Source organism: Lissotriton vulgaris, chromosome 3_2, assembly GCF_964263255.1.
Source record: "Lissotriton vulgaris chromosome 3_2, aLisVul1.2, whole genome shotgun sequence".
NCBI lineage: Eukaryota > Metazoa > Chordata > Amphibia > Caudata > Salamandridae > Lissotriton > Lissotriton vulgaris.
Genome location: NC_141690.1, coordinates 16931351 through 16957544, shown reverse-complemented (window position 1 = coordinate 16957544; position 26194 = coordinate 16931351). Strand labels below are relative to the sequence as shown.

Genomic DNA, 26194 nt, shown 5'->3' with positions numbered 1-26194 from the left:
ACATGCAAAGCACTTACAATTGAATGCGTTTATTTTGTTATTTTTAAATGTTGGCTCATGTAACTTCTCAAACCTTCACTGCTTTGCAGTGATTGACAAACTAGTAGATAGACAATACAAATATGTGGTTTATATTGGAACATGTACATTATTTTCTTGTCGTCGTACATCAATCAAACATTTATAGAGTGCGGCAAATCACCCGTGAGGGTCTTGAGGTGCTTTAACTGTTTACTGCTGTGTGGAGGTTTGATCATTCAAACATCCAGGTCTTTAGTTCTCCTGAATTGCTGGAGCGACGGTGCGGTCCTGATGTGCAGAGGGAGGTTTTTCCAAGCCTTGGCTGCCAGGTGCAAGAAGGAGCGCCCTCTTCTGTTGGCTCAACAAATCCATGAGGTGGCTGCATGCGAGAGGGAAGCTGATCGAAGGTGTCTAGTCTATTGGTGGAGAGTCAGGCATTTGATGATGTATGGGTGGTCCTCCGTTGTGCAAGACCTTGTAGTCGTGGGCCAGCATCTTAAACTGACATCTCTTCTGAATCAGGAGCCAGTGTAGTTTCTTGAGATGAGGTGTGATGTGGATCCTTCTGGGGTGGATGAGTATAAGTCTTGCCACTGAGTTCTGTGTTGTCAGGAGTCTCTTCAGGAGGCGTACAGTGATTCCTACATGGAACGTGATTACATAGTCCAGTCTGCTGATGGTGAGGGCCTGCATGATGATCCTTCTGGTGTCTTCTGGGAACTACCTGAAAATCTTGCTGAGCATCCAAAGGCTGTGGAAGCAGGTGGATGAGACCACATTGACTTGCTTCTCCATGGATAGCTAGCTATCCAGATGATGCTGAGTTTGTGGGTGTGATCTGTTGGGGCAGGGGGTGCCGCGTTCCGTGGGCCAGCGTGCATTGGTCAATGGCGAGAAGTTGTTCCTCAAAGAGGAGGACTTTGTTTTTTCGGTGTTAAGTTTGATGCATGTTTCATGCATGTTTAATATGCATAGCTCAGACTTTACCCCGATTTTCACTAGTAAGTGTTCCCAATAACAAATAAATTGTAGAATCTTTATGTTCTGATATCGTTTAGTATTACAGCATTAAATGATTGCACATTGCCTATGCTTTTAGAATTTGTTCCCCACACAGTATAAAAGGGAGGGATTTTGGAGTATTTAGCACTGGTTGAGTGTTTAGTGTGGTTTGAAAACAAATCATGGGTTATTAAGACTCTTGGGGTATGGATTCTGGAGCATGCAGGTATTGCTAGGTCTTTTCAATTAGTTATTGTGCACATAGGTCAGGGTATCCTGTTGGCGGTGCACAAAATCTGGTCGAAATGAGGAAAAAAATGTTAAATGTGATCAGAACAAGAAAGGGACTGAGAAGATGAGAATATATCAATGACCACAGCACACAACAGCTGAAGAGTAATAAAATGGGAGACCAAGGCAGTACAACTAATTGCCTGAAGATGGTCAAGCTACAGAAACAAGAGAAAATTGGAGCAAAAGCTAAGACAAAATAAGAAAAGATGGTTTTTTGAGGTATACAATAAGATGCAGAAAGTAATGGAGTAGGAGGAAAATTATGTGAAGATTGAGTATTGAAAAAAATAAGTGGTGGGTAGTGGAAAGTGCAAATCAGAAAGATAAGGAAAACATTAAGGTATTCAAAACGACACTGGTAACTGAGACCAGAATATGAAGACCTGTCCATGTTATCACTTTCATTTACATATATTCTGTAAACTGTGGTATGCATTCAATGCATTTTTACATGATAAAGTAAGGGGGGGTGTTGGTACAGGTTGTAATAAGGGCAGGCAGCATCGACGTTTCGACTCGGCTGATGCAAGGCGGGAACTTTTGGGCCTCAGCTGCGAGTCTTCATCAGGACAAGGGGTGCATCCTAAACCTGGTACCAAGCCTGGCTACACAGGTCGAAGATCCAAACATTTTTCTGGGCCCAGAGTCGCCAAGTGAAACAACGTTCTGTGTCAATTAATTAGACAACCATCACTGAATCGGTGATTCGTCCGTGAGGTAACAACTTCCTGTAGTGAAGTCGAAATTCATCCTGCTCGGCAATCAATGCCGCATTGACGACTTGGCGACTCTGGGCCCAGAAACATTTTTGGATCTTCCACCTGTGTAGCCAGGCTTGGTACCAGGTTTAGGAAGATTTTCAAAGAAAAAGAGATTGCGTACTTACCTCTCCTATCAGTCAGGACCTTACTGAGGGGATGACAATATCAAGCTCGCTTCGGGTATCATGAAGGAACCAAATGTGTGCTTCCTCTTTGGTAAATTTGCTTAGTTTAAAGGTAGATCACCATTTAATGGGCATCCAAGGTCCAGGAGTAACAAGTGCTTCCCAGGTTCCGCCGGCGTGCTGAAGAATCAGTAATGGCCGGTTGCGCGTCTCTGCAGTGATACCAACAATACAGGCCTACACAAATGTTGTTTGCATGTGTTAGAACATGAAAACCAGACATGTGTGGTCACGTGTTTGCTTTGCAGATGTCTACCCCCATTGTTTAAACTGATAGCACCACCACTGTGGCTTCAATATTACACCCCCCACGCCCACCTCTCAACACACACTCTTTGAAGTTGGGGTCTAGCTGCACCCCTGGTGGGGGTGCCCCCATGAGTTTGTGAGTGCAGGGTGCAGCATAAGCCAATCATATTGGTACTTGCAATATTTATTTACGCTTCGACCACTGGCTTCATAATGCTTTGTTTCACAAACAACAACATAGTGAACATATGTGTAGCTTTTCGTGTTGAAGTTCCAGCTAACAATTCGTGTGCTTGTATTCGCCTTTAGCACCCCCTGGCGTTCATTCTGGAGTTCTGTTTAGATTTCAATAATTTTGTAAGGCTATTTCTTTTGTTTAAAACTAAGCCTTCGAAGGCACAGAGATACGAAAAGATGATGTAACATGAACGTAATCTTTAGTGTTTATCATTTTACAGAAAATTAGGCCAAGATCTGACCAGAAAGAAAATGAGATGATCATTTCTATCCTGAGGTGCTTGTACGAGGAGAAACAGAAAAGCCACACCCACAGTTGGGAGACGAAGCAGGTGGAGTATTTATTCGTTTAACTGGTGATAAACGTGACGTTGTGGCTATGAGTGGACTTTACTGCCTGGACGATGCGGGTTGATAGTAATTTTTTATAACATTAAGTATGCAAGACTTCTACGAGTAACCTTGTGAATGGAATATTTTTTAAGTATCAAACTTCAATCAAAAAGTACAGTTACTAAACAAGGTTCTTAATGACAAACTGTACAAACTGTGAAAATATTCGGATTGTAAAAAATGCCACAGGACACCAGGACACACAGTATACTTCAAACACGTGCGACGCGACAGTTTTTATTAAACGGGTGCATTAGATTTGAAACCCTCTGTCCAGCCGATTTGGACTTTGTTGTGTTTTTGATTAAACGTGAAGTACTGCCAGCGGGGGTCTTTGTGTGTTCTAAATATCTAATATGTGGCTTTTCTTTTTGCAGGCGTCGCAAACGGACCATTCTGCCCCGGAGCTGCCCAGCTTTGCCCCAAGGTTCCGATTTGATATGCTGACCAGCAAGGCCAAGCGATCCTTGACAGAATCTTTAGAAAATATTTTATCCAGGGTAACACTCGTCTCCTCCCTCTGCTCTCTTATGAAAGATGCTTCCCTTGTTGAAGATCGAGTGCACATTTTAACATCTAGACGGAAAATCGTTTGAGTTTTTAATGTTACTTATCCCGCAAGCCAGCGTCACATACATACTTCGGAATCACGCTGCTTGGTACCACATTGTGTCACAGAAGACGGCACAATACCTCCTGTTCAAACTTAAGGGGACGTTTTCTCGATAAATACACAACAGTTTGTTACAACACAGAGCAAGTTACAGACTAGAAATCTGCTCTATTTGACCTCAGTCATATTAGATATTGATACCTTTTTCATGTTCATAGTGCAGGTCCCCAAGACTACGGATGAGAGGAAATGAAAGCACAGGTGTGAAGGAGGCATAGGCCTGAATGAGCCAGTGTGAATGGACTTGGTATTTATTGCAGATTGGAGGTGAGACGGTCACCCATGGTCAGGCACTAGCATCCCCAGCCATACTAGGCGGCCTGCTCACAATCTGTTGTTGTGAACCCACCAGTTGTGGGTGGCCCCACCCAGTTAGATCTCCTCCACCCCAAAGGAAATAATGTGTGCAACAACGGTTTCAGAGAAAAGAAGTGTATTTCACTCTTTTCTGTGTCAAGTTCGATTCACCCAAACAACCCTGCTGGAAAAACTTAACTTCTGGGGCAAAAATGCATCATACGTATATTTTGGTGTGTACTCTTACACTGGCGTCTGAAAATAGTAGACACACAACTGTTAGTATTATACAATACATTATTTAAATGCATTGTCAGTACATAAATATTATGTGTCAGAATTATGGTAATTATTGTGGTAATCTTAGTAGTCCTTCTATAAATCAAACAAAATATCCGAAAGACCCAAAGCATTTTACATCACACATCTCCACAAGCCCTAACAGATTAGTCTAATCCCTACCTAGCAAATAAATGCATACATATATATTCAGCCTATGGTTATTCTGTTGACTGAACTGTTAGTGATCTCCCTAACTATTGTATGCCATCCCTGCCAACCCCAAATATCTCTCAGAAATGTGTTGGGCCTGCAGTTGAATAATGCCACTCCAGTATGCTCCCTCTAGCTAGCAGTCTTGTGTATGGCTCTCCCAGATTCCTGGGTCTCTCTATACTTTTCTCCCAGTGGTTCTCTATGTAGAGAGGAGGAGGACCTTCTGTGCATCCTCTTGTAGCGGCATGAGCAATGCCTTTATTTGAAAAGTGAGCAACTGTAACCAGTTTGACTCCCTTCTTCCTTCCAATCCTGTGCCATACAAGGCTGGCCAGCCTTGCAGCGCTAATCACTACTCCTAGTTCTCCAGTCAAAAGAATGAATGATTTCTGCTATGTCTGTGTTTTTTGTGTTACTCTGACTAATGTCAACCTGCAGCTAAAATAATATGGCTATTTTGCACTCTTGTTTGCGTCATCAATTAGAATATTAGTTTTCTAAGCCCTAAACTTGGCACATTCAGACTGAAGCGGTAGTGCTGTAGATGCTATATTTATTTTTTATTTATTTATTTTTAAAGGTTTATATAGCGCGAACAAGATCTTTGCAGATATCAGAGCGCTTTACAGAAACAGTAGGTAGGATAAACAAACTGTTGAAAACAGTATAAAATTCGGTAGTGAGTGAGTTGCAAAATAGGGTAGCAATCGCACAAGAGTATACACACTAATAACAATCAAGAAACAATAATATAGAAGCCGTCCAGTGTCGACTCGAATAAGATTATAGCACCCCAGAGGGTGAGTAACCACACTGTTGAAAACAGAATAGTAGGCAGTAGTGAGTGGATTGCAAGTTAGTAAAGCACTCAAGTCATAGTGTACAGCCCTAATAAACAATCTGGAAACCAATAATATAGCATCCGTGCAATGATTTTGATCCAGTAACAGTCATAAAAGAGTCTAACATAGATAAGCATTCAGGTAGCCGATAATATAGGAGCCATGTACTGTCATTGTTCCAGTAGCAATAGGGTTCAGGTGAACTTAGCCATAAGGATGGCTTTTAACTCTTTCTTGCTATATGCAGTCAGGTCTGGTTTGCATGTATGCTTTATCAGGAAAGCCCTGCCACACACAACAGAATACCTCCTTTATCAACTCTGCTGTTATGTATCCCCACCCCAAAAGAAAAGTATTAGCCAGTCGTTCCCTAGAATCATCTCCCGTTAAGTGAGCTCGAAGAATAATTACAAACTTGAATACTGGCGGTTAGGCAGACCTACCATTCAAATACCTGCTGTATGAAGAGAACCATTCACTCTCTCATCATACCAAAGCAGTTAAACACACATTGTGTCAATCAAACCTCACCCTTGTTATTAAGCCCTTCAGTGCCCTGGTATGTTACAACACCCCCCCACAATATCTGCACTTCACCCAAAGCCTTGCAATATCCACTTGCATTCCAATGCTGATCACTCCCTCCACCCCGCGTCTCTTCATAAATACAGCACTTTATGATGAAAACACGCCTTTTCATCTCAGTCCATGAGAAGCAAGGTCCTCTGCATCCTCAACATCTCATTGACCCAGAGCATCTTTCCAGACATTTTGAAAGTTGTGTTGCAGCCTCCGACGCCATCTTTCGCACCAACCATGGACACAAGTTATTAATTGAGTAATATAATTTCTACAATTCATTGTTTATTTCTTGTCCACCAATCCCCATTAGACTACAGGGCCCAGACTGAATGTTCTACATGGATTATGATAAATATGAGGAATACCTGGGTTCATGATTAAAAAGTACTGAGCCGAAAGGTGAGATGAGTGTTAATGTTTGTCTTCAATAAAATTCAAGCCTGTACAGCCAAAGATAGCAGAAGTTAAAAAGACTAAATGGTACACCTGTGCCTGCATTGATAATTCATTAGGTTTGTGAGGATGGACAATAGAATGAGCAGGTTCTTTAATGAAACTGTCCTTAAGAAATAATGCAAAAGCTTAAAATGTGCCTGCAGATATCTAGAAAGAGAAGGGAGGGGTTCCACCATTATGACTTCGGGCCGCTATTGCATGAAGCTGTGAGCAGGAAACCTCCATATTTTTGCCAATATTTAATACAAACTGATCGACACAGCTTCTATTGAGGTACTGGGAATGAGTGCTTGGATGACTGACATTCCACTTCCACTAATGTTCAAAGTCTGCCATTAAAGTACTACTTTTGAGTGACTAACTTCCTGCCAAATGACGGACGGATGGACCCATTTACACCAAAAATACATAACCGGTAACTGTGAAATGTGGTCTTGTATTGCCATATAAGGGTTCTGGTGACATCATAAACCAAGATGCCAAAGGCTGAGTTTCGAAAATATCACCAGAGCTCCGACATGGCAGTATAGGAACATTGTTACAAAAACTAATAGTTAGGGTATTGTTTTATATCATGTTTATATGCATTTAACATTCAAACAGGCGGCAGGGGTTTATTGAAAACGGCAAATGCGCTGCCAGACTATACTGTTTGACTGCAGTCAGTAGTTAAAAATACAGGGTTTCAAATAAAACCGGCTTTTCGTTCTTGGAGCCAATCTGGATAAAGAAGTCAGCTCTGCTAGCAAGGTCAATGCCTACAATAAGAGTGTCGGGCTCTCTTAAAAAGACTGCTCATTAACCACCAGGCGGTGATTTTGCTGAAAGGTTTTTGAAGCTGCTGCCAGCAAGGCAGAGCTCCCAGTAGACCTTGGTTACAATTGGAATGTTCAGCTATCGTCAATTAAACAATGGACATAGATTACACTCTGATTGCTAAAGCTACTGCGAGCATGGTGGAGTTATCAATGTACCTTGACTTTATTTAGAACGTAAGGGTTTTCTTTGGTGTCACAAATTGACTATTGCTAATTAAGCAATAAGCTAGGCTAAGCTTAGATGTTTGAAGCGTTTCCTTAGTAATTAATTAATTAATTGGTACTGGTGATGCTGTGAAGACGCTGTCATGTAATTTCTGGTATATATTTATAAATATATATATATATATATATATATATATATATATATATATATATATATATATATATATATATATATATATATATATATATTCACAGAAAAAACCATAGGTTATAGTGGATATATAGTTAGGAATTTGCATTTACAAAACCTTGAAAATTCAATGAAAAAACCATAGGTTATAGGCCATATATAGTTAGGAATTAGCATTTACAAAACCTTATTTTACTCGCATAAAACCATTGAAATTCCATATATAGTTAGCTAACTATAAGCGCTAACTATATATCGCGCACCCGCAATCCACTGCTGATGATGTCACATATTACATCATTCATGACATGGTCAGTGACATCACTGATGACATCACTGATCACAACATCCAGTGATTGTATGTGTCTGTAAAGTTTAAATATGTTTCACATATTGAAGAATGAGTGGATGTATAAGTGTCTGGATGAAGAATTTAGTAGGTGCATGACTGACTGTATGAGTGAGTGATTAAATGTGTCTCACTGAGTACATGGGTTAGTGACTAAACTGTCTTAATTCGTGCATCAGTATGTTTGATGTTGTGTAAGCTGCTGCATGTGTTGATCAGTAGCTATAAGAGTGGCCATATGGGTTATTGATTGGTTGCCCAAATATTTGAATGGGAGGCTGAGTGTGTGTGTGGGTGGCTGGGAGGTGCGTGACTCTGTGCATAGATGTGTAAGCAGTTGATTCACTAGGAGTATGAGTTCAAGAGTGCATGTGGAAACAGCTATATGGGCGGTTGACTGTGCATGGGTGTGTTGGTGAGTGAATGGATTTCTCATTGCTACATGTGCAAGTAAGTACGTATGTAAAACACAATACATGTGAGAGTTGAGATATATAAATAACTGAACATAAGAGCCAGTGAATGTGTGAGTGGCTGTATCGATCACTGTGAGCTTGTATCAGGGATTATATAAGAGAGTAAATATGTGTTATTATATGTTTGAATAAGTAAGATGTGTATAACTGTATAGTTGAGGAAATGGAGGTGTGATTGATTCTTTGCATGACTGACTAGGTGTGTGAGTAACTCCATGGATGAGTGACAGTCTGTGAGTGTCTGTTTATACTGAGTGTATGTAAGGTTATATTAGAGTCTGAAGAGGTTCATTGTATTATCACATGAGTGATGTGATCAGTGATGACAAATGAGATGTCATCAGTGATGTCATTTGAGTTGTCATCAGTGATGTCATTTGAGATGTCATCATTGATATCATTTGAGTTGTCATCAGTGATGTCATTTGAGATGTCATCAGTGATGTCATCAGTGATGTCACTGACCATGTCATGAATGATGTAATATGTGACATCATCAGCAGTGGATTGCGGGTGCGCGATATATAGTTAGCGCTTATAGTTAGCTAACTATATATGGAATTTCAATGGTTTTATGCGAGTAAAATAAGGTTTTGTAAATGCTAATTCCTAACTATATATGGCCTATAACCTATGGTTTTTTCATTGAATTTTCAAGGTTTTGTAAATGCAAATTCCTAACTATATATCCACTATAACCTATGGTTTTTTCTGTGAATTTCATTGGTTTTTTAATAGCAAATATGAAAAGCTTTAAAATGTCAAGTACGTGATAGATAAAAACATTTTCGTATTTATGCACGCTGATGTGCTTTGAACGCTGCCCCCCCCCTCCCCTCCGTTGTAATCCGTCGTACCTCCTTGTCTCTCCATTTGATTGATTGTTGTCCAAGCATTTACTGTTTTAGAATTGGTTCTCTTTGGATCATTCTCTATTTACAAACAAGCACAAAGTCGCAATACTCTGTTTAGTCTTTGCAGATAGTGAAAAATCGTGTAAAAAAAATAAAAGTAATCGAGCAAAATCAGTAGGCCACTAATTGGATCTCTTTTTGACCTCGCTAAAATAGAAATATTAGGAACAACCCTTCTTGAGAAATACGAAAATAGTGAGATGAACTGAGCTCCACACCATGAGGGCTGCAAGACAGCTCGGCTCCATCACCCATCCCGCACAAAATAATGACAAACCCTATGCAAATATTAAAAATATAGACAACACACCAGCAAAGAAACAGGGTAAAACATTTTATTAAAAAACTATTTACATAACGTTGGTTTATAAGATGATGTCAGTAGTGGACCGATGTGTGAATAGATCGAAAACAGCACAAGGCTCCAAGATCCGGATAGCAAGCTCCTGGATGTTGGGTGCCATAGTTTAGAGTTCTGAATTTCAGCCTTTTTCAATGCCTGTGCTTTGTTGAATCAAAATGGCGGCTTGACACAAAGCTGACTCAAGCGTTGCTACTGATGCTATGCAGACCAAAACTGGTTTTCAGTTTGTACATTTTTCTAGATTTTTCAATCCAAGTTTGGTTGACTTTGTAGAACGATGGCTTCAGATTTTCAACATACGGTGTGGTGGCGCTGACTGGGAGGGGGCGCTTCGCTCCTGCCCCCTCCCCAAGTAAGATTTTCATACGTGAAAGTACGTTAATGGTTTTGGTCCCTGAGATGCTTCGATGTCACTACCATTCTCAAATAGCATAAGTTCTAGATGTTGGGTGCCATAGTTAAGAGTTCTGAGCAGCGCTTGTAACACTGTCTGAAGCTTATTTCCACCTACTGCAGCTTCACTATTCTCAAAGTAAGTGAGTGTCGTTTGTGGACCTGACTGCATTAGAAAACAATGTAATATGTTACCTTCCTAAACAGCTTGACGGAGGCCCCTGAGGGACGCTGTGATGGCCATGGACTCGGAGAAGACGCTTGGCTCCGACACCCTCCCCAAGTCTTATAGCACTGGTGTAGCCTGAGATCGCCCCCGACATAGGCGGCCGGCTCCCGGGGTCCGGCGGTACTTTTTGCCTTTTGATGACTCTTCAATTCTGGACCTTGTCCCACAATCCGTTTGACCTGAAGACAAGCTGTAGTGGGGCGCCCCTTTATCGTTTTAGTTGCCATTCCGCCCGCTTTTGCTACACTGTGCCTCTTCCGCCATTCAGCTGTTTTCCGCCCGCTCTTGCGACTACAGCGTCTCGCTCACCATGTAGTTGAGATGCGCCCGCTCTTGCGGTGCAGCGATAGGCGGCTGCCACAGGACTCTCAAAATGGCGGCCGGCTCTTCGGTTTTGGGCCTGGTCCACTAAAATGGCCCTGGGACACCTTGGAACTCGGACGCTTGTCTGCTAGGGCTTGGGTCCCATTCTCGAAAAGCGTCCCCTCAGCCGTGAAGATTCTACAAAAGTCTTGGGGGCCTCCGACTCCCGCAGGCTTCTGGTGGGGAGCGGCTGCCATGATTGCTCGTGGAATGGCCACGACGGAGCTACGAGATGGTAGTGGTCTCATGCTGACGCCAGCTTTAGTCTGAAACATCCAGAAACACTGTAGACTACCAATTCGATCAGTTCCGGTAGCGCCCCAACATGACCCGGAAGAGAAGAACTTGCCCTCCCCTCTTTGACTGATGGTTCTTGTTGCCTGTCCCCTCTGTTGTCATTTAACAGAACTTTTTGGACTGCTGAAAGGGGTTGTGTTCTGAACGCTGGTTGGTGGAGACATTTAGACTATATTCTTGACCTACGTTGTCGCGTAATGCGTTTTATGACACGCCGCGTTAGCGCACCCGGAAGTGATCCGAGGCGCGGCGCGCAGCGCGTAACGTAAGCATAACAGGTCATGTGACTTGTTAATAAAACTTTTCATTGGTTCATTTTACTTTTGTTAATTTAATGATGAAAAGCTTGGTCTTATGACCTAAAAATTACGCTTTTTATTATTTTCGAACAATATTTTTTTTTCAAACATATGTTATAATATTCCAGGCTAATGTACTTTCCCGGAAAATTTACAACTGTCTTGCAAGTAAAATATATTCCTTTTTCGAGAAAAAGGGCGTTTCTTCCTTCCATGACGGAGCCGTTGAGTAAAAGAGATTCGGCCTGCTGTCTTAGTCGCCGATACGCCTGATTATCAGATTCTTATCGATCACTTTATGTTGCAGACATGAAAAACACAACTGCCCTTGACCATTTATCTTTACTGCGTTCCTACATATTATACCTTTTATCCGTCATGTAATTGGACTGCTTTATTTCACTTGCCTTTTACTGATTCGAAAACAGTCACTAAAAGTAAAAACTTTACAAATGAAAATACTACTACCGTGTTTTGTTTTAAAAACCTTTATTGTGAAAATGTCAGTATACAAATACGGGCCTATAACCACGTGGGCCGGCCACGGAGCAAACTCAAATCGTATATGATGAGGAGACATTTACACTGTAGAAGAACGTAACGAGCGGGCCATTAGGTGACAAGAACAAAGGTGTCTAACAGTTGCGGAATCGGTGGACGTACATTTTGTAATTAAAATACGACAGGGCCACTTACAATAACATTTTCTAGATATACATTTGCGGGCAAAGAGTTACGAGTCCCATTTATACCGGCGCCATTTTGGGCGAGGCCGGGCAGGTCCAAGATATAGTCAAAATGTCTCCACCAACCATCGGCCAGACCAGAACCCCTTTCGGCCCTTTATGTTACAAGATGGTGTCTTCTATTCAGAAAATATTGGTGGCAGCATTTTGAAAGGAAACAGAAACAGCCGTTCTCCTAGTGAGTTTCACATTGTTACATTTAGGAAGAATGTTGAAGAGTAGTATGTGGAAAATCTGAAGCCATTTTTCTACAAACTCTCAATCAGACTTGGATGGAAAAAAAAACCTGAAGAATGTACAAACTGAAAACCAATTTTTGTCTGTATAGCACCAACAGTAACGCTTGAGTCAGCTTTGTGTCAAGCCGCCATTTTCATTCAATCAATAGCGTCCCCCTGCACACATTCAGGGACCTGGTCGTGTCTTCAGATGAAACGCATTGTAGGAAAAGAAGCAGAAAGGAAAAGGAAAAATGTTCCGCCGGACCTAGTGAAGCTGCAGCAGGTGCAAATAAGCTTCAGACAGTCTTACAAGCACTGCTCAGAACTCTCAACTGAGGCACTCAACATCCAGGACTTGCCATTCGGATCTTGGCGCCTTGTATTTTTGTTTTGTTTTTGATGGAGGGGAAAGAACAAAAAACAGACATTGAAAAAGGCTCAACAGTGCAGGGCGCCTTGTGCTGGTTCCGACCTATTCACACATCGGTCCGCTACTGACATCACCTCATAAACCAACGGGGCACCCCACGCCGACTTTCGGCGCAGCATTGTAGGATGGCCACACCAGTGCGGCAATTTGCTGGACACCACCTCGGTGCCATCCAGATCTCGGCGCGTTCATTCATTCAATAGCGTCCCCCTGCACACATTCAGGGACCTGGTCGTGTCTTCAGAAGAAACGCATTGTAGGAAAAGAAGCACAAAGGAAAAGGCAACAAGTTCCGCCGGACCTAGTGAAGCTGCAGCAGGTGCAAATAAGCTTCAGACAGTTCTACAAGCACTTCTCAGAAATCTCAACTGAGGCACTCAACATCCAGGACTTGCCATTCGGATCTTGGCGCCTTGTGCTGGTTCCGACCTATTGACACATCAGTCCACTACTGACATCACCTCATAAGCCAACGGGGCACCCCACGCCGACTTCCGGCGCAGCATTGTAGGATGGCCACACCAGTGCAGCCACTTGCTGGACACCACCTCGGTGCCATCCGGATCTCAGCGCGTTCGAGTCACTGTGCCGGAAGAGTAACCGGAACTCAGCTGAACACGCCGTCTTTCGGCGCAGCATTGTAGGATGGCCACACCAGTACGGCAATTTGCTGGACACCACCTCGGTGCCATCCGGATCTCGGCGCGTTGTGCTGCCTTCGGCCTATTCGCACATCGGTCCGCTACTGACGCCGCCTCACGTGCCAACGGATTTTCTACGCTTTTTGTAGCCCTATGTCGCATAACAGGTCATGTGACTTGTTTATAAAACTTTTCATTGGTTCATTTTACTTTTGGTTTCCTAAAGATGGAAGGCTTGGTCATATGACCTAAAAATAACACTTTTCATTGGTTTAGAACATTTTTTTTTCCCAAACGATGAAAGCCCCACCTTGTTTCTGGATCATTCAGACTGAAGCTGGCGTCAGCATGAGAGCACCACCATCTCGTGGCTCCGTCGTGGTCATTCCGCGAGCAATCATGGCAGCCGCTCCCCACCGGAAGCCTGCGGGAGTCGGGGGCCCCCAAGACTTTTATACAATCTTCACGGCTGAGGGGACGCTTTTCGAGAATGGAGCCCAAGCCCTAGCAGGCAAGCGTCCGACTTCCAAGGTGTCCCAGGGCCATTTCAGTGGACCAGGCCCAAAACCGAAGAGCCGTCCGCCATTTTGACAGCCATGTGGCAGCCGCCTATCGCTGCACTGCAAGAGTGGGAGCAACTCCACAACATGGTGAGCGAGACGCTGTGGCCGCAAGAGCGAGCGCAACTCAGCTAGATGGCCGCCACCTGGGGAGACCCGTTCACGCCGCCTCCCCCCCCCCCCCCCCCCCCCCGGGCCGCCGCACGCCAATTTTCGGAGCAGCATTGTAGGATACCAAAACCAGTGCGGCAGTTTACTGGACATCACCTGGGTGCCTGTCGTACATGTTGTGTCAGCCATGTGACACTGGACACAGACCGCTACTGACGAGGCCTCCCCCCGCACCACCCGGGACGCCCCACGCTGTTTTTCTGTGCTGCATTGTAGGATCCCTAAACCAGTGCGGCACCCAGGCGACATCACCTGGGTGCCGTCCAGAACTCTGCACGTTGTGCTGCCTTGGGACTATTCGCACAACAGACCGCTACTGACGAGGCCTCCCCCCGCCCCACCCGGGACGCCCCACGCCAATTTTCGGAGCAGCATTGTAGGATCCCTAAACCAGTGCGGCACCCAGGCGACATCACCTGGGTGCCGTCCAGAACTCTGCACGTTGTGCTGCCTTGGGACTATTCGCACAAAAGACAGCTTCTAACCATTGTTGCTTTTTGTGTTAATAAATGTTTAAATGTTTTTAGTTTTTGTTCTGTTCATTATCGTTAAAAGTTAATAAAGTTTTATAACCTTAATTTGTTGGAGTGTTATCTATTTTTTGAAAAACGGGTGAATGGGGCCTTGAATCGGGTTATTGTCATGTGTGGGCTTTGGAAGTGTGCTGCTGCAGGATCGGACATTTCAAACTCAAATGCACGTTCTTTTTCTTACCTTTCCGAAGCATGGAGCGCAATAGCAAGCAGAGAAAGAGTGATGCACGTGTTGAACACTACCTGACCTGGCAAGTTGCTGGCAGTGCCCCCCCGCCCGCTCCTGAAAGAGGGCACACACACACCGCCGCCCCGAGTACTTCACAAATCTTTAAAAGACCATGCGCTTGTTCATGAGGCTTAAATGGTTTATCACCTCTTCTAGAACCCCTACATCGACCCTCTGACGTTTCATGGAAAAATTACCATGTAACACAATACCAAGCCCTGTCAGCTGAAACCCCCAAGGAATCGTGGGGCATATTATCAAGGGGGTTTATCTCCGCTTTTTTGGCTTTAAAAACCATGAAAGCGGAGATAAAATTATTTCCCTATTATCAAGCTGTCGCTAACACCAGTTAGTGACACCTAAAAGGAGATAGCGACCATCTTGGGCCCGGCTTTGCATGTCAGTGATACTTATCACTAATGACATGCAAAGTGGCGTGCCAAGATGTTAGCGACTGGAAACAGTCCCTAACATCGCTACCTTCTATTACCAACTTTTGGAGATATTCGCGCTAAGCGCGAATATCTCCAAAATCTAACACCTGCCCTGAGCAGTTCTTAGCCATGTTATCCAATGGGAGGTGGATAACATGGCTAAGAGCATTAGGTCGATAATACATGAATATCGCTGACTTTTCTGCGATAATAGCAAGGTTTATCTGCGATAAAAATCGCCGATGTGCGGCGATAATTTTTGTCTCTAAACAAGTTATAGACAAAAATTATCGCTAGTTGTTAGTAATATGCCCCCGGGTTTTTGCTTGCAGAAATCGGGAGGCGGGAGACTAGCACTGAAATCAGTACTCACACGCCTGAATCAGGAGGATTGCCATGTCTGAATTCTCTACAGCTGGGGCCATAAACTACATCCGCAGGGGTAGGTGATAGCCTGGGACCAGCCTGGCATCTAAAATGGCTGCCGTGCACGACAAAATTGTGGCATTCGAAAAAAGGCAAGATGGAGCAGCCGCTGGAAGAGATATATCAACATATATCAGCCTCCTCAGCCACCCTCAGGAAACATAGGGGATTAGGATATGTCTCCCGCACCCCCTTATACCTAGTACTTTAATTAACGAAGCACAAAATGGCGAATTCCCGTTTCGCTACCAGTTTGCGGCCCAGTTCGCGGCCCGTGAAGCGCTTCTACCGTGAAAAATCATTTTTTTTTTATTTTCCCCACGGGACCCTTTAATAACCCCAACAACATTCCTAGGGGGTCAAGAGAGGGATACCTTGCCCCCTTTCATTAAATTCCCCCTTAGTTTTTCACCTTTTCTTCTCTCTCGATCCTACCGAGAGACAAGATGGCGGCCGCTCCGGACTGTCACGCAGCAAAAAAAAAAAAAAAGCTCACGCACAGCCGCTGGAAGAGATGTATCAACATATATCAGCCTCCTCACCCACCCTCAGGAAACATAGGGGATTAGGATACGTCTCCCGTACCCACTTATAACTAGTAATTTAATTTACGAAGCACAAAATGGCGAATTCCCGTTTCGCTACCAGTTTGCGGCCCAGTTCGCGGCCCGTGAAGCGCTTCTACCGTGAAAAATCATTTTTTTTTTCTTTTCCCCACGGGTCCCTTTAATAACCCCAACAGCATTCCTAGGGGGTCAAAAGGGGGATACCTTGCCCCCTTTCATTAAATTCACCCTTCGTTTTTCACCTCTTCTTCTCTCTCGATCCTACCGAGAGACAAGATGGCGGCCGCTCCGGACTGTTTAGAATGTTGACAGACACCGGAGAGCCAATCAGCTTTCTGCGCGCAAAGTTCCGATAAGCGAAAAGTAAGCGGACCGGATCGCTGCCCAGAGCGCTGTTACAGATATATATCTTGATTTAAACGTTAATTTCTCAAAAACTACTGGAGCACATATATTGAGACCTAGCAAAGGCACATCGGGCTAACAGTCCCTACAATTTTGCCAAGTTTCGTGCAAATCCATTCAGCCGTTCGAGCTAAAAGTGAGTCCAACCGCCCTATGGAAAACTCAATGCAAAAAACGCGTTTTGGGACCCCCCTTTTTTCTCAGCCCCCCCTTGACGAAACCCCACCAAATTTTCAGGAGCTGCTCAGAAACAAAATGTGCCATTTTCCTGAAAATTTCAGCCGATTCCATCCACAAACGCCAAAGTTATTAGACATAGAATTTTCAGAAATCCCATAGGGAAAAAATCCTAACTATATATACCTACTGGCGAACGCCAGTAGGTAATATATATATACACACACACACACACTGAGGAAGGCAAGTGCCGAAACGAGTTTTTCTTTTGTGCAATAAACCTACATGGTTTTACTTACTGAGAGTGCTGGTGTGTCGACTTTTGTCTGGCAGAGGAGCGGTAATATACATATATATACATATATATATATATAATGAAAGTAAATGCTCTGTGATGAGTTGCTGGTGCGATTTGCTATATCTCCAGCTGCAGATCGATTTAGTCACCGTGTTGTATAATACGCAGTAGTTGTTTTGAGAAAATGTCTAATGCTTCTAAATGAATGTCTCTGTGACTTGTTAGTGAGGAACCTTCTACTTTCTGTTTGATTGCATTGAGATGTACTGCATGTGTTCCAGAAAGATCACTACACGTCAATATCTAATCAATATGTGTTTCCAGAAATATTGATTTCAATTTGTAATGCAATTAAAATGTTCTCCCTAGGGTAGTAAAGCCAGAATCCAGCAGCAAACATCTGGAAGTTTGGATTTTGACAACCCTTTGCCTGGTTCATTACACAGTGCAAGCACTGTAAGTAGAGTGGTCCATCTTATTTAAATATATATGTGATGCACAGATAGATAATACTAAGATTTGGCTTAAGAGACACATCTTCCAGCTTGTTCTCATCCATATATTCTTACCCTTATCAGCTGTAGGTATTCAGCATAAGCATACCTCATCAAGGCATCTGTTTCTCTCACAATTAATCTGCAGTACAATCGGCAATGTCTCCTACTTCTCACTTCTAGGCACTGAGAAGTGTAAGCAGTCCCCTATTCAAGTCCCCAGCCCATTTTGTAGAGCACACAACATCAATATGATCCCATGAAAGTCTCAGAAACATTTCACAGACTTAGTTCATTTACCCATTCATTATGTTGTTGCGAGCTACAGGCATGAAACAAAATGGGAACAAATGATACTCCGTAACTGTGTGCATCACTTGCTGGACTGGTCTTCTATCGCCACTGCAGCGCACACGGCAGCATCTTCTCGCTTGTCTCAGACTGCCTTCCCATATCCGGGCTTTTCAGCAGCCTCCTCCCATCAAGAGGTAGCTTCCCTTAGGCATGGTTCTGCAAAAGCCAGCATGCTTTTGTCTAAGGAAGAGCTGTCGAAAATAGGTCTGTGGGGCTGGATCTGTGCTAGAATTCCAGAATTATCACATAAGCTGGATTTACATAGAGTTAATCTGAATGTATGTGTCTTGGTCTGCACAGCACATAAGGGAATTCAGATGTGCAGAGGCCTCTGCTACGGCCACCTTCTTCAAGGGGCATCAGTGCATCTTTTATATAAACAGTAGGTACAATCATGCAGAGTGTTGTCCTTTACTGTAGACGATTCAGAAAAGGGGGTGGTGATGAACAGAGTGTCTGAATTAAGCAGACCACTCTTACCGAGTCCAAAGATCAGGGCTTGATCCATCACCGTTATTTATCTCACTGCCCCATCCCAGCTCAGAACCTGGCTATATGCAAATCAGTCTGTCCCTGGCCCAGTGCATCATGGGAACAGGGCAGACTAAACTACCAAGCCAATTCTTCACCAGAAAGGAGACAAGCTACCGGGGACCGGTTTCTGGCATTTCAGCCGTCTTCGGCCCGGCTTGCTTGAATCCTGATGGAGCAGTGACAAAGGGTCTCATGTCTGAGTATACCCTGCCACACCTATAGTGGCCAAAAACGATTCAGAAAAGGGGTTGGTGATGAACAGAGTGTCTGAATTAAGCAGACCACTCTTACCCAGTCCAAAGATCAGGGCTTGATCCATCACCATTATTTATCTCACTGCCCCATCCCAGCTCAGAACCTGGCTATATGCAAATCAGTCTGTCCCTGGCCCAGTGCATCATGGGAACAGGGCAGACTAAACTACCAAGCCAATTCTTCACCAGAAAGGAGACAAGCTACCGGGGACCGGTTTCTGGCATTTCAGCCGTCTTCGGCCCGGCTTGCTTGAATCCTGATGGAGCAGTGAGAAAGGGACTCATGTCTGAGTATACCCTGCCACACCTATAGTGGCCAAAAACGATTCAGAAAAGGGGGTGGTGATGAACAGAGTGTCTGAATTAAGCAGACCACTCTTACCCAGTCCAAAGATCAGGGCTTGATCCATCACCGTTATTTATCTCACTGCCCCATCCCAGCTCAGAACCTGGCTATATGCAAATCAGTCTGTCCCTGGCCCAGTGCATCATGGGAATAGGGCAGACTAAACTACCAAGCCAATTCTTCACCAGAAAGGAGACAAGCTACCGGGGACCGGTTTCTGGCATTTCAGCCGTCTTCGGCCCGGCTTGCTTGAATCCTGATGGAGCAGTGAGAAAGGGACTCATGTCTGAGTATACCCTGCCACACCTATAGTGGCCAAAAACGATTCAGAAAAGGGGGTGGTGATGAACAGAGTGTCTGAATTAAGCAGACCACTCTTACCCAGTCCAAAGATCAGGGCTTGATCCATCACCGTTATTTATCTCACTGCCCCATCCCAGCTCAGAACCTGGCTATATGCAAATCAGTCTGTCCCTGGCCCAGTGCATCATGGGAACAGGGCAGACTAAACTACCAAGCCAATTCTTCACCAGAAAGGAGACAAGCTACCGGGGACCGGTTTCTGGCATTTCAGCCGTCTTCGGCCCGGCTTGCTTGAATCCTGAATCCTTGAATCCTTGTTGTTTAATTATTTTGTCCACCATAAGCGTGGAAGGGTATACTCAGATGTGAGTCCCTTGCTCATTGCACCATCAGGATTCAAGCAAGCCGGGCCGAAGACGGCTGTAATGCCAGAAACCGGTCCCCGGAAGCTTGTTTCCTTCCCAGTGAAAGAATTGGCTTTGTAGTTTGGTTTGCCCTGTTCCCATCATGCACTGGGACAGGAACAGACTAATTTGCATACAGCCAGGTTCTGAGCTGGGATGGTGCAGTGAGCTAAAAAACGATGTTGGATCTAGCCCTGATCTCTTGACTGGGTGAGAGTATTCTGCTTAATTCAGAAACTCTGTCCATCACCACCCCTTGTTGTTTAATTATTTTGTCCACCATAAGCGTGGAAGGGTGTACTCAGATGTGAGTCCCTTGCTCATTGCACCATCAGGATTCAAGCAAGCCGGGCCGAAGACGGCTGTAATGCCAGAAACCGGTCCCCGGAAGCTTGTTTCCTTCCCAGTGAAAGAATTGGCTTTGTAGTTTGGTTTTCCCTGTTCCCATCATGCACTGGGACAGGAACAGACTAATTTGCATACAGCCAGGTTCTGAGCTGGGATGGTGCAGTGAGCTAAAAAACGGTGTTGGATCTAGCCCTGATCTCTTGACTGGGTGAGAGTATTCTGCTTAATTCAGAAACTCTGTCCATCTCTACCCCTTGTTGTTTAATTATTAAGTCCTTTACTGTAGAAGCATGAATCATCTCACTGGCATTGTGAGTGTCGTTGGGCTAAGTCTCTGCCTCAACAATGCTCAAGTAAATGTAAATGTAAATGTACATGTATTTATATAGCGCAAATCGCCCACATCGCAGGCATCTATGCGCTTGCTTAGGGAACCCGTCCTGGTATTCCCCTGTGAGATACCCCGGCAGGGTATCCACAAGGTGAAAGCCAGGCATCCCGCCGCGAGGGGCCGTTGTGGAGATTAAGCAAGCTATTGCCCAGAGTCGCAGAGTGTGAACCCGTGAGTCGAGTAGGCACCAGAGTGAGAATTATCAAGTCCGTGGAATTATTGAGCCCAACCCCCGTCGGGGCGGGGAATTGAACCCTGGTCCAGGGCCAATCTCAGCTTCCGCGTCTGCCGCCTCTAACCCCTGAGCCACACTTCTCCACAATCAAGGCATCTGTTTCTCTCACAATTAATCTGCAATACAATCGGCAATGTCTCCTACTTCTCACTTCTAGGCACTCAGAAGTGAAAGCAGTCCCCTATTCAAGTCACCAGCCCATTTTGTAGAGCACACAACATCAATATGATCCCATGAACATCTCAGAAACATTTCACAGACTTAGTTCATTTACCCGTTTATTATGTTGCTGCGAGCTACAGGCATGAAACAAAATGGGAACAAATGATACTCCGTAACTGTGTGCATCACTTGCTGGACTGGTACTCTATGGCCACTGCAGCGCCCACAGCAGCATCTTCTCGCTTGTCTCAGACTGCCTTTCCATATCCCGAGCTTTTCAGCCGCCTCCTCCCATCAAGAGGTAGCTTCCCTTAGGCATGGTTCTCCAAAAGCCAGCATGCTTATGTCTAAGGAAGAGCTGTCGAAAATAGGTCTGTGGGGCTGGATCTGTGCTAGAATTCCAGAATTATCACATAAGCTGGATTTACATAGAGTTAATCTGAATGTATGTGTCTTGGTCTGCACAGCACATAAGGGAATTCAGATGTGCAGAGGCCTCTGCTACGGCCATCTTCTTCAAGGGGCATCAGTGCATCTTTTATATAAACAGTAGGTACAATCATGCAGAGTGTTGTCCTTTACTGTAGAAGCATGAATCATCTCACTGGCATTGTGAGTGTCGTTGGGCTAAGTCTCTGCCTCAACAATGCTCAAGTGATCCCACATGTCCAACTTTCCTAAAATCATTGTCATAAACACAGGATTTGTTTGTTTTAAATATGCTATTCCTCGCGAATCTTCATTGCATAGCTTTTTGCAAAATCAGAATGTGATTTTATGAAGGCGTAGGGATGTTAAACACCCCATATGCTATTGCATTGGATATCGACAAATTTAGGATTGGTTTTGCTGTGATACTTAGCTGACAATATTGTAGAGACAGCAAAACAAATTCAAAACCTGGATGAGTTGTGTAGAGCAGAGTTGTAGAGGAACAGCACGAGGAAGAGTTAAGGATCTGGTGGAGTGGGCACATATGCCAAGAAAAGGCAAAGGGGCTGAGTGATCAGGTATGCAGACTTCTCTGCTGGTTCAGAGATCAGTTCACATTGATTCAAGTGGCATTGAGGACTGCCACACAGCCGGTCCGCGGCACACTATAGTGTGTATATATCACAAGCGGAGATCCAGGCTCAAACAGTTTAATACCAGCAACTTTTCCCTGGTATCGAGGTGTGCATATGACATGATTTCTCCTGCCCTGACCCATGTTCCTTCAGCAACAATAATACCCTCATACAGAAGAAGTTAAAATGCTGCCTAGAGTACCCCCTCGACCTTAGCCGCATCATTCTGCTTCTGCGCGAGCTGCCTTGATTGTACCAGCCTGTGTTAGTGATTCTTGATCTTTGCCAATGGGAGCAGGCAGTGACTTTCAGCACCATGCATCCAGGCCTTGGATTGTGGCATTTTACACTGACTCCCGCAGTCTTACTTTTTCACCCTCCAGGCTGCTATCACCTTGGGGTGGGGGGGGGGGGGGGGGGCTCACTCATGCATGGCAACATTGAAAAATATTTCACAACGAAATAGAAATATACGAATATGGGTGGAAAGATCTGTTCCACTTTTGGGAGGTATTAGCTAAGTACAATACAGTTTATTTATTTCTATAATAAAGAAATACAATTGTTTATTTTTTAGAAAATATGTTGAGCGAGACAGCTGAAAATCGACCAGTAAAAGGAGCTTAATTTTGACATGTTTTTTTCAAATTTGCGTGCAAATGATAATTTGAATACAAATGTTACGTTTAAACAAATACTGTTCATAACATGTAAAACTGTCTTCTCAAGGGTGATGGTGTTTTGTTTCTGTTTTAGGAACAGTTGACCAGTGATGCAGAAGCGGAGGACCTTGTTGAGTCTCCACTGAAGCCTCATGGGTCTGTGGGAAACCTCTCCCAGGACAGCAAGAGTGAATGCTCCTCTCAGCCGGAGGAACTCTCCCACCCAGCCTTCCGACGCCGGGCCAACACGCTGAGCCATCTCCCAGTCCAGAGGACGGAGAGCGTGGATATAGTCGAGCGAGCTCCATCGATCTCGCAAAGAAAACTCACACGGTATCACTCGCTGAGCACCGAGTCCCCTCGCAAGCAGGAGTAAGTATCACGCTTTAGCCATGTGAATGATAACTAGGTGCACACCACACTACTGACCGCCTGTCCTCCAGAATCCACATGGCCAGTTATTTGCATTTTGCATTTATTGAAGAAGCAGAACCCCCTCTTCATCGATTTTCTGTACAGTGTTTCAAGCGATTAGCAGTGTCAGGATGGGGTGTAACTCAGAGGCAGGTTTATGAAACCAGGACACATTGGTTATTAGACACAGGCTTGAGAAGTGAGACACAGAGATCATATTTCATGGTAAGTCCCCTTAATTGATTTGGTTTTAATTAATTAGTAATGTAACAACATGACGCATAAAAGATTGTGAAAACATAATTTCCTTAACACTTCTAAAGAGTTGAGATGGCACCAGTTTTGGGTCAGTCAAATGCCTCACTCAGGCTCATTTTGTGCCAGTTGCCTGTTTTTTCTAGCAGCCGACTACCCTGTTTGCCCCTAGGATGCCCCTCATGCAGCCTCACTTTCACTGTGGCTCTCGCCACCCCCACCCGCAGCCATGTTTTGACTTACCTTCCTGGTCCTCTCCGTACTAGGATGTCGTAATTGCCATATACCACCACAGCATGCATCTCACTAGTACTGTTGATGAGTGCGAGATGGATTCATTATGTCAGTGGAGACGTCATGTAATGGATTGATTGCGTAATTTGTTTATTTGTGAAGGGGGGGCGATACAGGGTTTATTGTCAGGGAAGTAAGGACTGTATTGCTTACCTGAGTAGGAATTGGTCTGGTTTTGAGGTTCCACATTACTTCAACTGAACTTTATTCACATGGGTTCAGCATTTGGTAAGGAACTTTGATGTTCCTGACCGAGGCTTGTGCAGTTAGTTTTTAGTGATCTACAGAGGCTACACCCTGTATGACATTCACATAGGACAAAGACTATAGCTGTGATCTGTATGTGATGCAAAAACTATGGTCCATGCCTTCCTGCACGGACTCATGGCCTGTAACATTCGCCTCTCGTGGTCTGTGGCATTTGACAATCTTCGGATTGCGCAGGGCAGAAATTGGCAGTGCCCAGTACTCCCCACAACCAGGCATAACTCATCATATTTCTCTATTTTCAGAGTTCACAGGACATGGACTGTGGCCGTGATCTCTATGCACTGCACACAAGTTGACTATGGGCAGTCATTACATTCTGCATAATCAATTCGTCCCAGACCGTTTTTTTGGATGGTAAGGGATTTTTAGGGTGGGTATAGGTTTTTGGGTGGCAATTCCCCACCTTCCCTTTTCTAACATGCCTGCCACCCCTAAGGTAGGCCCCAGGTACCGTGGTGGGCCTGGTGCAATGTATGTAAAAGATAGGACCTGCTGTGGTGTGCCTGGCATGACCTGGTAGCGAATTACCTCCCATTTTGTTTTTCGCTACTGCAAGGCTACCCATTCCCCATAGGACAGAATGGTAAGTTTGTTTATGACATCTTATAAACATAACTGGCCTGGGGAACTGGGTAAGAAAATAAAATGTACTATGCCTGAACTTACAATCTTTTAGTGAAGGTGATTTTTGCATTCTGTGTTTGAAAATACCACTTTTAGAAAGTAGGTATTTTTTTACTCAGTCATCCCATATGCCTCTGCTGGAATGTAAATTGCCTGTCTGGGTTTTGGGTGACAGAAGGCTGGGGAGCAGGCGTGGCTCCAGATATTCTAGGTAGGTCGGGAAAGGGCTGAATTACCTGGGCTGCAATGGGGGAGGAGATTTCCTTGCACCTCAAAGGGCCTGGTCTGCCTCCGACAATGCCGTCTCCACCACATGCCAGGAAATCACACCAGAGAAGGCAGAACTGGTTCTGGCTGGGGACAGACACTCTCTACCCAAGAGATCAAAGGATTTTGGGATATAAGTATTGGGGCCCAGGTCCCTGAACTTTAAAACTCTTTTGGCCAAGAAGACTGCCAAGAAGAAGCGCCGGAGATGCTGTGAAAAGGACCTACCACTTTGGTGTGTGCTTTGCTGTATTGGCCTACCGTGGCTGCTTCTGTCTTGGGCAGTGAAAGGACTTGACTGAACTTTCTGCAATCTACTTTGTGAGTTTCCCCAAGGGCTTGAGGTAGAGCTTGCCCCCCTGTTCACGAAGTCTCAAGAACTGCAAAGACTTCAAGCGCTTCTGCCCTCAGCACTGGGGACTGTATGTTTTGTGCTGCAACAGAAGAAAAGCAAATCTACAACGGCACTGCCAACCTCATGTCCTGAAGGCAGCACAGAGGGCACCGCTGCAACGGCACACCACGATGCCTGCTGACGCTGCCACCGAGTTGCTGCTTGCACCGCGACCTGCCCGCATCGCAAGCTGCACTATGCACTTCAGCACTCAACGCCTGCCAACGCCAGCGCTCCTGACTTGATCAGAGAGGAGTTTGATCTACAACGCGTGCGACTACAAGGGCACCGACGACTCTTGCACTGACCTCCGCAACCGACGCCTGTGGACGCCGTGCTTTCGGAGGCTCAACGAGAGGTCTCCGATGCCCTGTATTTCTGAAAGGTACTGTTCGCGGGTCTTCCCGACACCTCAGCTGGCCCGCAATGCTGCGGTCAGCCAGAGCTGTTTGAATTTGTCTGCTCACAACGCCGCGATAGCCCTGGACGGAGCTATCAACATCAAGTAACTATTTTCCAAGCGTAATTGGATAACCGAAGATTTTTAAGTACTTTATTGGGGATTTTTTATCGATCGGTTTTGGTCTGGTTTTAAATTTATAAAAATATTGAATATTTTTCGAAACTGGTGTGGTGTCCTTTTGTAGTGCCTACACTGTATTACTGTTGGTTATGTGCAAATGCTTCACACACTGCCTCTAAGGTAAGCCTGACCGCTCGTGCCAAGCTACCAAGGGGGTGAGCAGGGGTTATTTTAGGGGTCTAACTCCCTTATGCTGACTAGAGTGGTGATTTTTGCCCAACTTTGGCGCACTCCCTAGCCAACCAAGAATCCCATTTCAAACACCCATACATTAAAAGTTCTTTCAATGCACTTGCATTGGATTGGTTGCGGTGCAGTCCCTACCAGACTTAGGTGCTGCCTGCTGGACCCTTCTAAC

General features: G+C 44.7%; 1 protein-coding gene across 6 annotated transcripts in view; it reads left to right on the top strand.

Moving 5' to 3' along the window:
- Positions 1-26194, top strand: part of TBC1D1 (TBC1 domain family member 1) — a 1125494-nt gene that overhangs the window by 734843 nt on the left and 364457 nt on the right. For all 6 annotated transcript variants that reach the window (XM_086963988.1, XM_086963987.1, XM_086963991.1 and 3 more), the window contains 4 exons: positions 2971-3081; positions 3520-3642; positions 17551-17637; positions 22830-23107. In XM_086963988.1, the coding sequence (XP_086820114.1) occupies positions 2971-3081; positions 3520-3642; positions 17551-17637; positions 22830-23107 (599 nt within the window). The remainder of the gene's footprint in view (positions 1-2970; positions 3082-3519; positions 3643-17550; positions 17638-22829; positions 23108-26194) is intronic.